Genomic DNA, 12247 nt, shown 5'->3' with positions numbered 1-12247 from the left:
ATCAGTTTTGGGACAATTAACACCTTATCGGGGTTGAGTCTTTTGATCCCTGGCTACAGGGTCATCTCTCCATGTATTTAGGCCTTTAATTTCCCTCAGTAACGCTTTTGTTGTACTTTTCAGATCTTCCACATCTTTTATCATATCTATCCTAAGTATTTCATGTTTTTAATGAGACTCGAAGTGGTGCTGACATTTTAGTTTTAATTTCTGATTGTCTGTTAGAGCTGAGACAATTTCCTAAGAGACTAGGTATTGAGTGTGAGGGAGGAGTATACTCAAAGATGTCCCAGAGGGTTTTGACCCAAGCTACTAGTAGGATAGCATCCTGTCCATGATGCTGTCCAAGAAGAGACTGGATGTTAATAATAACACAACTTTTTTTATCACTATTATAATTGCTGAGAACATTCCATGTTCCTGATACTGAATTTCTTACCTCACATAAATACTTTTTAGAAATTCTTACAGGCATCCTGTATGGTAGGTTCTATAATAAGATTCTTGTTTTACAGAAGAAAACACCAAGATACAAGAGCATTAACCAGCTTCTCCAAAGTTATCCAGAATGTGAGATGAAGACAGGTCTTGAACTCAGAGGTCTGCCTGCAGATGGGAACCACAGCCCTGTGACTCCTCCTCTCAGGGCACAATAAAAGGCACTTCTTGGGAGGTGGGAATGAAGGTTAGGCCCTCCCCACTTTACTAATCCAGGGTGGGTAAACATGCCCAGGGCTTCTCTGGGCCAGCTGCTCCCTGAGCAAAACACAGTACCCGTCCCAAACCCTGGGTAAGAACAGTGTTTCCTAAAATGTGCCTCTGGGACCTCAAGACCATAAGGTGATTATAAGGGGTGCAAGGACGAGGGTTGTTTTTTCCATATTTTTTGTGTACCTGGAAAAAATGACTGTACATACAAACTGTGATTTCAAAGACATTACAACAAATGAGTGAAATTAAAGACAATATGAAGGTACTTATAATTGATACAAGTCAGGTAGAAAAACCATGAAGGTGGTAAGGGACTGAGAAAACTCATCTTAGGAGTTAAGTTTCAGGCATCTGTGTCCAGACTTAGCCTCTCTCCATCAGGCCTAGCCTGGCTTAGAACACTCAGTGAATCCTTGGGAAATGCTAGTGACTGAATGACTGGATGTATGAATGAATGAATGATTGCATGAATTGACAGTTAACAAAAGTCACCACACTGATGTCAGTGCCTGATGCCTGTGTGGCAACTGCAGGGCTGCCATGTGTGCTCTCCACAGCACTGGGGCATCGAGTACTCTGAATCTTTAGCTGAGTGATTTATTTATGACAAAGCATTTTTGGCAAATGGTAGTGAAGGGTCTTGGACAAAGGGTGTCCCTGTATCAATTAGTTTGGGGGCAGAAAGAGATCTCAGTGCAGGGCAACGGAGTGTTCTTAGAGCTTTCAGAGATATGGGGGAAGGAGACAATTTGGAGAACCCTGTTTACTAAAATGTCTATGAAGGTACTGAAGCAACAGCCTATAACAGTGAAATGGAAACCACATACTCTTATGTGAGCACACACACACCAGATCCTGGCCTGTCATGTGTACCTAGAACTTACTAAAGCAAAACTGGTTTGGGCTGAGAGAGATTTGATTTTATGCTAAACAAATCTCATCAAGATTTTCATATGAAGAGCTCTATTTCTCCTTAAATGTACTCTGCTTGGCTACATGTTAATGTACTCAAATCCAATCTCAAGTTCTCTGCCTCTTTGCAGGAGGCAGTTGTCCTGAGTGGAACAGGGGGCCTGGATTTCTCTCCCTGGAGCTCAGAGCACAGAGAGAGGCCAGGGTAAGCATTGTCATGATGGATGGGCGGGAAAGAAGCACTTGTTTGGATGAAGAAAGCTGAGACTTCCCAGGGTGGGAGCAAGGTCTACGGCATTGTTGGTGGAGGCAAGACGGGGGATGCTCAGCCATCCTAGTGGTGGGGTCAGAGTAGGAACTAGCCTCACGGTTATTAAGAAGATATGATAGGAAGAAGCTCAGCTGGGAGAGAGCTGGGCCTGGCTGCTGTTTCAGGCTGAGCTCATGGAAGTGAGTGGAATTGGGGTCCCTGATCCTTGAAGCCAGGAAAGCCCATCATGAGTCACCTGTCCTGAGACTGTAGGGTGGGCAGCAGTAGGCAAATAATTTCATCCTCATGCTGTCCTGTCACCATCCACTCCAAAGTACCTCTAAGTAAGGATCCTGGAGCTTGTATCAGCACCACCTAAAAAATGGTTCCACATGCAGGCTGTGGCTTCTGCTCTAGCCAGTGGGTCCAGAGTCTGGGGCATCAGGAGTCTAAGACTGGACTTGTATTCTAGATGTTCCAAAAGCAGTACCATCCCTATGTGAGCATTCCTGCTCTAGTCTGGTATAGTTCTAGGCACAAAAGCATGCCTCCTCTCATGTTTTGTCTGTGCCTCTCCCCAGCCCAGGTAGAGAACTTTTCCAAGCACAGCACATGTTTCTCTGTCCCCAGAGCCTGCCAAAGGGCCTGGATCTGCAAGATAAAACACTGGTGAGTGAATGAGTAAGTGATTTGTTGAAGGCTACATAGTGTCAGGGATAGTCAGTGTGTCGTTGGCTTCATCCTTCCATAAAATAAACAGATATGACTATAATTTCATGACAAACCATCAGGTAGACTCTGGAATTCAATTTTATACGTGTGGAAAGTGAGGCTAATATTGGCAGGAAGTGAGGACATAGGGAATGGGGCTCAGGTTGCCTGGCTATCAGACCTTGCTCTTATTCTTGACCCTCATTGCAGACACCAGTCCTGACATTCACTCTCTGGACCAAGCTGTGGTTGGACAGCTTTGCACGGACCCAGCTCTGGGGTCTTCTGGTCCCCGCTGGATTTGGGATTCTGGCATGCCTGGATCCACGTGGCCCTTGCAGCTTGGCCCAAGAAGCCAGAGCACCTGACCTTTGATCCAGTCTGTTCTTCTGCTGGGGGCCTTGGCGTAGAGCCTGCTCTCTCCCTCCCCTCCCTTACCCTCAGGCCTCTGCCCTGGACTGCTCTCAATCACTGACAACCATCAAAGACTCCTGTCCTGGCTGGCCAGCTTCTGAAATACTGAGACCAGCAGAAACCAACTATTCCCTTACTTGCCAAGAAACTTTAGTCTCAGCACTAAAAGACCTAGACCCTGGGCCTGGTCTCCATGCCCCCATCCCAGGCCTGCTCTGTTTGTCTCCCCAGCAGACTCTGTTTCTAACCCCACTGGAGCCTACAGTATGACCAGGTCTGCAGTGAAGGCCCTGGGTGTCCCCCGTTCCCTCTGGATTTGTGTGTGGAGCACCTTCCTCCTCCAGGTATCAGAAAACTGGTCCTGGAGGTTTGCGCCATAGGCCCTAGTGAAATGCCAGGATCTCGCTTTAGTGCCGCACAGAAAGAGGCTGCTCCCAGTCAGTCACCTGACTCATACCTGACAGATGCAGGAGGGCCCTGACAGTGAACCTGTCTTCTGCAATCCTCCTTTGCCTCCTTCTCTGAGCACATTCTGCCTAATGCCCTCTCCTCTCCCCATGGTTGCCTCTTATGCTCCGAGCTCCATGGATGGCACTAGTTTACTCTCCAGCTGCTGGCATCATCCCCTGCAACATCCTGGTCCCAGACTATGACACCCCACCAGTTTCCTTGAGTCTCTCCCCACTTTCTTCACTCCATTCTGCTTTACCCCACTATGAAAGGCTTGCTGCCTGGACCTGCCATCACTCAGAGATACTTTTTTACTCCCAGAATCACCAGCTTTGGAATGTCTGTGACCACGGCTCATTCATTCATCTGCATATTCATATACTAAAGCAACACTTGTGGAGCATCTTCTATGAGCTGGGCACTGGGAATATAGTTCTATGGGGTGGATGGTCTATCTTTTCCCATCACTCCCACTCACCTTGCCCCATCACCTGCCTCCACCCCCCAAAGCCTCAGAGCAATAGCCTCTCCTGATGCCAGCCTCCACCTGGCCCTCCATCTTTGCCCATTTGCTCATTCTACTTCTAGCCCCTTGTGCCCTGTGTGTTTGTCAATGCTGTCTCTTCTTCCTGTAATGCCTTACTCTTCATCCTAACAAGGCCAAGTTATATCTGTTCTCCCAGGTCTTGTTCTAGGGCTACCCCCTTCAGTCAGTGTTATAAAGTGAATTGTGTCTCTAGAATTTGTATGTTGATGTCCTAATCCCCAGTATTTCAGAATGTGACCGTATTTGGAGATAGCATCTTTAAGGAGGTAATTAAGTTAAAATGACATCATTAGGGTGGGACCCAATCCATTCTGACTGATGTCTTTATAAAAAGAAGAAATCTGGACACAGTTACAAAGGGAAGACCCTTTGTGAGGGCACAGGGAAAAGACAAAGATAGAGAAAAGGAAATAACCCTGCTGACACCTTAGGTGTCTAGCCTCCAGAATAGTGAGACAACTCCATTGTTTAAAGTGCCCAGCCTTTGGTCCATGACAGACAAGTGAAAGAAGACAGCTAGAATGCCACCTGTGTCTCCCCTAGGGCATGAGATATCTCTCCCTGTAGCTTCTCCACCTGAAGTCAAGTCTTGTTTGCACAGACTCCAGCAACAAGACCTAAGAGTGTCCCCCCCATCTTCCCATGGTATTGGGAAGCAAAAGGCAGGACTCAGGAAATGCTTGTTGAATGAATGTGCCCAAGAGAAGCTATGGACCAGCAGACCATTCAGCCTTGGACAAATGCTGCAAATTGTGTTTTGGAACAGGTGTGAAACATGACAGCGGGCCCATCCTTGATGTTTATGGCCCCTCCTGGCCTTCCTGGGGAGTTGTGCTCTCCACTCTTCAATTTATGATCTTCTGATGTAGCTCCAGATGGACGAGGAGATTGCAAATGGCTTGTCTGCTAATAGTGCAGGCAGATAGTGCAGGGGGTGGCTCTCCTTGGCCTGGGGTCAGCCCTTCTCACCCAGAGTCAGTGCCCTGAACTTGACAGGTGTCTCTTCCTCCACCTTCCCCTTTTCAAATACCTGAAAGTTTACAGATAGGCCCCTATTTTCTAATAGTCCCTTACTCTCTATTTTAGACATAGCTTCTTTCCCATTTTTCTTTAAATTAACCCCGGCCATAAGACACCAACTCCATTTTATTGCCATTCCCAGGCATATGCTAGATTGGGTGGTATCAGCCTGTGGGGCCTCTACATGGCTAGAAGGATATGGGGATGATTTGGATTCCCCAGAGGAAAAGTCTCAGGGAGGGTAGATGATGCTGAGGAGCCGAGCCACCCAAGTCCCTCTGCACCGGCCAGGGCTTGATATGGAGAGGCAGGTAAATTTCCTTCAAGGAGTTCTGAGGCCTGGGGTGGGAAGAAGACATCAGAGAGAGGGTGAGTCCTTCAATGCCCAGCAACTGAGTTGAGGGTGACCCAAACACTGGAGGGTACTAAATTCCTCAGAGGGACTAACTACCTATTTGCCATGAATTTTCACATGTAGAACAAAAATTACATAGCTGTCAGATTTTCCCAGGATGAGCTCCAGCTCAAAATCAACATGTGGGCTATGGCCCTTAACTTCCATGTAAGTATTTGTTCTGGGAAGAGCCTGCCAAGCAAGGGCCTGGCCAGGACTCACCACCTGCTATGGGTGCAGAGACAAGGCAGGCAGGCCTAGGTGTTGTGCCGCTCCAAGCTGACTTCCCTGTGCTTGCAGTGGGCAGTGTCATTAACCCCTGTGCCTTAGCCACAGAAGCATGTTGAGAGTGGCCGCTCACTCTCCGTGAGGCTCTGCATGATGGGCAAGACCACTCTGGAGAAGCCAAATTCCAAGGGTTGAGGAATGCTGAAGAAGGGTGGTGTTTCCCTGGGGCCTTCCTGCCTATCTCAGAATAAAGATGCAAATACCTAACTGGAAAAGGGTGGCAACTTTAAACTCAAGAGCTCTTTATATTGGAAAATAGTTGTTTTAATAACACCAAGACAATACAATATTTTCCCATAGTTTCCAGTAAGCAATACATTTTTTTTTTCAGTGCAATAAGCTCTTTGGAAAGGTGAGACCTATGTGCTTTCGTGTGCAGGTGGCATCCAAGAATCTGGGCTTCCAGTGTACTGCTCCCCGGAACCCCCAAACAAGCTCTCATTTGTTTGTAAATGCGCATCCTTGTACCATCCAAGGTCGTAGCCCCACTGGCCCTTCTTCAGTGGTCATACGGAGTGGAAACCCTGAGGTTTCCCCTGCGCCCAGGCACTGCGTCATCCTAGCAGCTGCCATGGCTGCCAGGCCAGGGCCACCACCATCTCCTTCTTCCTACCCTTCTGCAGACCAGCAAAATATTCTCCCCTTCTCGTCACCTACAAGGAGTTTGGTCTGGTTTCTGAGGAAGAAAAAGAATAGGCAGGAGTGTTAGAGTCAAGCCTGTGGTTCCGCTCATCCCAGTGGGCAATCAGGAAATTGCCAACATGGAAGTTTCAGTCAGGGACACCTGGAGCCTGCACCTGGCCTCCACCTGAAGCAGTGGAGAGAGCAGGAAGACTGGAGAATGTTTTGACTCTGTGGGGTAATGGGAGGTACTTTTGAACTAAGAGGGTTGTGGCTCCCAAAGCACAGGGGGATTATCCAAGAAGCTTGGGCCCCAGGGAGCAAGCCCTGGCTTTTTCTTTCCAATACTTCCAGCTGCCTCCTGTACTGTCCTGTGAGAGGCCCTGCTCCACCAGGACCCTGTGGTGCGTCTGATACTGGCTGTTCCACATTTGTTTAGAGCCCTGGAAAGGCATTTTCTGTAATATAGGATAATTATCACCTCAAATATTACAATTGGCAGTGGCCCTCAAGAAAAATTTCCTCTTTAGGAAAGCAATATACTTTAATCTTTGGATTTCTTTATGATTTCATGGATATTCAGTGAGAGAGGGCAGAAACATGCATGTGTTAAGAGACAATTCCTATAGCCATACATGGTCACCTGGCCTGAATCCTGTGCATGGCCCGCCCACCTGATCTGCTGTTCTGAGGCTACTTCTCAGGATAAGGCTCCTGAGCAGAAACACAGACTTTCCTAGGGTGGCCACAGCACCCTCTGCTGGAGGACTCAAGGAGGCAAGCTGTGGTTACCTGGACATGGCCAGAGCTGTCACAGCAGTGCTGGTCTTGCTGGGCTTTCCAGTCAAAGCAACACTGATGTCCAGCTCTCTGCACAGGGCAAGATTCTTCTCCCACCTGTGGCCTGTGGGGATCACATGAGAATGTAGTTAGAAAACCCAAGTGGCTTCACACACATACATGTGTACATCTGTGTACACAGAGGGCCACAAACACATACACACATATTTATATTTGTGGTCAGCAACTTGTTAAATTGAGGGGGAAAATATACTTAATCTTGGCCTGTGCTGTTGCAAAAAGGGCCGCCCCAATTTAATTTGCAGGCTGTGATAGTTACATGTGCTGACGTGCTGTGGTATCCATTGTGTACCAAATTGGATTTGTGTATTATTGCTTTCTAAATTGCATGCCTAGTTCAGCAAAATTGTTCATCAGTGTTTACTGGCTTTATGCTTAATAACATGCCCCACAATACCTTGCTGTCGGGAGGTAATGCAGCCCATAATTGCCTAGTGAAAATAAATTACATAAAGTTGACTTTATCAACTTATCTAAATCCTCTCACACCACCGCCGATAATTAAATGCCGAGAATGTTTTTTCAAAAGTATAACTCAATGATTGTTACTTTACTCATTTTAATGGCCACATTTGGGGGCAGACAGTAATTCCTTCAATGTGGAGAGTGAGATGGGAAGACATGAGCTGGATCTGTCCCTGCGCAGTCACTTGGCAGGAGTCAGGGAAGGATGATGCAGCTGCCCCAGCTGTCCCCAGTCAGGGGTGGAGGATGGCTCCTTGTGCATGCAGATAGGCCTGTGCACCAGGAAATGCACGTGCCCTGTTTGTGTTTGTGGAAAAGTCCAAACAACCAACTTTCCCTGAGCACTTTTTATATACCAGATTGAATAAAAATCTATGAGGTATTCCCTAAATAAATTGTGCTGAACTGGGTTCTTCCTGCTGCCAATGGCAAAGAAGTGAATTCCAGACAGAAGTTAGATTATATGTGCACACACACAGTTCCTTTAATATCTTCAAGGATCTCCTTTTTTTCCCCCTTTTGACATTTGAGGAATATAGTAATATACACAACAGGAGAACACATATGCAAATATTTATGTGTCATACCCAGTACTGGTCCTTTCCAGCAAAACAGTTTTGAACAATGTTATAAGAACAACAAGACCTCCATTGGCTTAGGTTAGTAGATTTGCACATGGGTTTGCTAACTCTAAATTGTAGCTCAGCCTGATTTTTATGACTATCTCTGTGCCCTCCTGTTATTTTATCCTAATCCTCCTGTGAACTGTAACCACATCTTGGCACTTAAATCTATGGGGAAGTGTTGACCACACATCAGGTTAAACAACAAGAAAAGTACATGGACCCACTGGCCTGAAGCCAGCTTGTAAGTTCCCTAATGTCATCAGCTGGTATATTATGGGAACAGTTTCTTAGAGGTCTGAGAAAATGACAGTAATTACCTACATTTTGTTGAGTAGGTTCTTGTTTATGTCTATAATTTTTTGTGTCTTCATCTCTATGCAAGTTAGGATATACAGAAAATACCTCCACTTGACAGAAAGGGAAATTGAGGGCCAGAGAAAGGTAGGTCTAGAAGCTACTTTCCTGCTTCTCATCTCAGTAGTCCTCATTACCAATAAACACAGCCTCACCCCAACTCTTGATCCTGAGTAGAAACCCATGAATCCACCGGCACTTTGAGAACCAATGTAGTGTCTCTGAGGTGCCCTTTGTTCATCTGCCCTTCCACCAACTCATCCAGCCAGCATTCTTGCCTGGACATCCATTTATCAACCATCAGCTGAGCTTAGCTTACTGGGCCTTGATAGCTTCAGAAGAGGACAGTAGAGCTGTAGACTAGAGTGGCATGCTCTCATCCAGGTACACCACAGAACTGCTTCTCAAGCAGTCTAGAGAAGAAGAACCTTGTGCTTTATCCCTTCCAAACAGGTGGAAATAGGGGAGAATGTTTGCTGGCTGCTCTCCAAAGAAGAGCTGAGAGTTCCTTGCCTAAGCCTCACCTGTCTTTTGTGAGATAGGCTGATTCCTTGTGGGCCTGAAGGGCCTTAGAGATACTAGGACTAGTGAACTGAATCTGATTGTGAATCCTTTTGAGGTCACTACTCTGGGTCAGCCCAGATTGTTGATGAGGGCTCCCAGATAGTATTATTTTGAAGCAAATTATTCCCATGCACAGCCTAGAACCTAGTAGGAGCTGAGTAATATCTGTGAGCTTGTGTGAAGAAAGAATACATAAATCTACAACTAAATTAATCAAGGAAGTACAGAGTACATTTTAGAAATAAACTAATTGAATATGGCTACTCTTTTCCAAAGGCAACCCTCAGCAATCTGGAAAATTCTCTCCAGCGGTTAGTTATGGGTCTGGGTGCAGAACAAATCAGCAGGCCTCATAACGACAGAATTCTCACTTCCTAGTAGAATGTCTCCTTCCATCAAAGGCACCAAGAAAGATGTCTCTGTTCTGGGCCAGAATCTTTGATGAGCACAGTTCTAGGAAAGGTAGGCTTCATAGGATTAGGTGGCAGTGGGGCCACTGGGAGGTGATAGCTGTGACAGTGAGGCCTGTGCTTGTACTCATTTTAGAGAGAAAGTCTGGTGGTGGTGGTTACATAGTAGTCACTACCTGTGCTGATATTAACTGGCAGAGGTCACATCTGCTCTGGTGGCAGCACAAGTGAGAATGATAGTACTCATATGCTTCTGAGTAACTTTGGACAAGTTACTGAACCCCTGTGTGCCTTAGTTTCTTTATCTCTCATATGGCTGCTATAGTAATATCTACCTCATAGGACTGCCATGAGAAGTGAGAGAATGCATGGCAAGTGTACACAGTGAAACTGCTTGTGGTCAGCTCTCACCCTCACAGCTCTGTAATGATGGTGACAACAGAGCCAGTGGTCATGACAGCAGAAGGTAGAGCAGATTTTCTTACTTCAGTCACCTCCACTGCAACTCAAAGAGGGCTCTCTTCCAGAAGAGTAGTTCTCTCACTTTGGTGCACTTTGGGGACTTGATAGACACAGAAGGTCTAACAAATCCAATCTTTCCCCAGGAGTTGGGTTAAGAACAGAACCTGGTCTATGTCTTAATAAACCTCCTGAGTGATGCAGGTGCAGACAACCCTCAGAGCCAAGTTGAGGAATTTGTCATGGGGAATGTGTTGGCTTGAACCAGAATTAAAAGGGCAGGCTGGGGCCTACGGAACTACTCCCTCTCCCTGTGGATAAGGCAAGGTCCCTCCCTGCTCTTGTCTGTAGCCTGGCTCTCCAGGCAAGTAGACAACTGGACCCAGGCCCTGGGCAAGGAGTTTGACATTGAAGAGTCCTCCAGGCAGATGGATATCATCAGATTAAGCTCTGTGAGTTGTGTCCTTCTCCTGATGCTCAGGAGGCCCTGACCATTGCCACCACCACTGTTCACATATCCAAGCAGCACCCCAGAGCTCAGTGGTTCCTGCAAGATGAGGTAGGAACTCAACAGAGCTTCTCCATGCAGCTTCACTTTCCACCAGCATGTCACAGTAAACTGTGTTTCTGTCTCCCCAGCCTTTGGCAATGGCTTCCCTTGGCTCTGAAAGCCTGGGTGGAGCCACAACCCTCAGGCTGAGGAGGGGAGAGATGGAGGCCTGAGCAAGGCAAAGGCACCTTGCATGCACCCCTAGCAGGTCAGTTACCTCTCAGGCTGGCAGGCTGAGCTGAGGGCTCCTGTGGGGCTACCAGCCCAGGAACAGACATCTTCACGTCCTCAGTCTTCCAAATCTGCCCAGAAAACAGATAACACCATGGGCTGGGGAAATGATCCTGTCTGCAGGCCCAGGGCCCTTCTCATCCTTTCATACCTGGGGATCCTTCAGGGAAGGGGAAAATGCATGGCTCCTTTTCACCTCTGATAGTAATGGATTCTTGGCAAAAAGGTTACTTGGGCTCCAGCTTCCATGTGCAAAGGGTTAGCCAAATATGGTTGCAGCTTGAACGAGTTTACTCTCCACCTCATGTGCATAGTATATTTCCCCCCAACCCTTTACCTGCTGGGACTCAGCAGCTAGTTTATTATCATTTTACATGGCTAATGCCATCTTGTCCCTCTGCCACCATCTCTGAAGGCCTCCTCCACCACTCAGCCACCGGGCCTCCCTGTCCTCTGTATCTAGCCCTCAGTCCCAAAGTGTGCTGCCTGGCCTTTATTCCCTCAGGCTGACCACATATGGCTTCTCATTTTGCTGAGTCTGGACTTTCTGCTGCTGAAGGATAAGGACCAGCTTCCATTTAAATGCTGCTGTGCCATATCAAGAGCTCAGTTACCAAGCAAAATGAGTGGTGGGCCCATGGAAAAAATGTACTTCATGCTCAGCCAGCCAGGCTTCTCTGATTGACCCATGGTGTGGACCATACCCCACTTCACATTCCAGCCAGCTCATGATACCCTGATCTCTGCACAGATTCTGTGCCCCTCACAGCCCACTGGGGTCCTGTAGAGGGTCTTCTCAGGGAACACTCCTCAGCCTTGTCTCCTGTTCATACACACTGGCCCCTCATCCAGCATGGCCTTCTCCATATTCTCTGAATTTTTCTTATCCTCAGAAATTGGTTGAAATGCCCCCTTCTCTGATGTCTCTGTTGGAGATAAGTCCATTCTCCTGTTGCTATGTCCACCATGTTATCCATTCTGCTTCTTGAAGCATCATCTCCATGATTACTCTGAGACTGAGGAGGGCCTCAGAGGGCAAGACCAGGTTGGCACACAGAGAGCTCTCAGAAATGCTTGTAGAATTCAATGGGCATTTTGTTGAATATCTTGTAGTATTTGATTAATATTTCCTTTCATAAACTGTTAAATTCAATTGAGAGTTTTTTGAGTAAGCCTCTTAGTTGTTTATCTTTACTCATTCCTTCATCTCTTCTTTCAGTCTCATAAAAATCACCTATATTTTGTTTTTTCCCCATCCATTTCTTTCCACCTCAGTGTTTCTCTTTCTTTCTCAGTTCCATGATGGTCTCCCTCTTCATGGCTCTCCTCAGAGGATCCATGGCACATTTTGATTATCTTAATTACAGGATAAGCCACATACATGTATTTTCTGTTTGTCTACACTTCTA

At 46.8% G+C, this 12247-nt stretch overlaps 1 protein-coding gene across 4 annotated transcripts in view; it reads right to left on the bottom strand.

Annotated features, from left to right (window-relative positions):
- Positions 1-5939: 5939 nt before the first annotated feature.
- WDFY4 (WDFY family member 4) overlaps positions 5940-12247 on the bottom strand; it is a 370216-nt gene continuing 363908 nt past the window's right edge. For all 4 annotated transcript variants that reach the window (XM_037056671.1, XM_037056674.1, XM_037056673.1 and 1 more), the window contains exons 60-62: positions 10825-10909; positions 7111-7222; positions 5940-6373 (exon numbers count right to left, since the gene is read on the bottom strand). In XM_037056671.1, coding sequence (XP_036912566.1) covers positions 6307-6373; positions 7111-7222; positions 10825-10909 — 264 coding nt within the window. In that variant the 3' untranslated portion in view covers positions 5940-6306. The remainder of the gene's footprint in view (positions 6374-7110; positions 7223-10824; positions 10910-12247) is intronic.

Source organism: Sturnira hondurensis, unplaced genomic scaffold (assembly GCF_014824575.4).
Source record: "Sturnira hondurensis isolate 20B ecotype Veracruz unplaced genomic scaffold, ASM1482457v3 Scaffold0009125, whole genome shotgun sequence".
NCBI classification, from domain to species: domain Eukaryota; kingdom Metazoa; phylum Chordata; class Mammalia; order Chiroptera; family Phyllostomidae; genus Sturnira; species Sturnira hondurensis.
The sequence above is the reverse complement of the archived record's forward strand: the minus strand, read 5'-3'. Positions and strand labels throughout refer to the sequence as shown.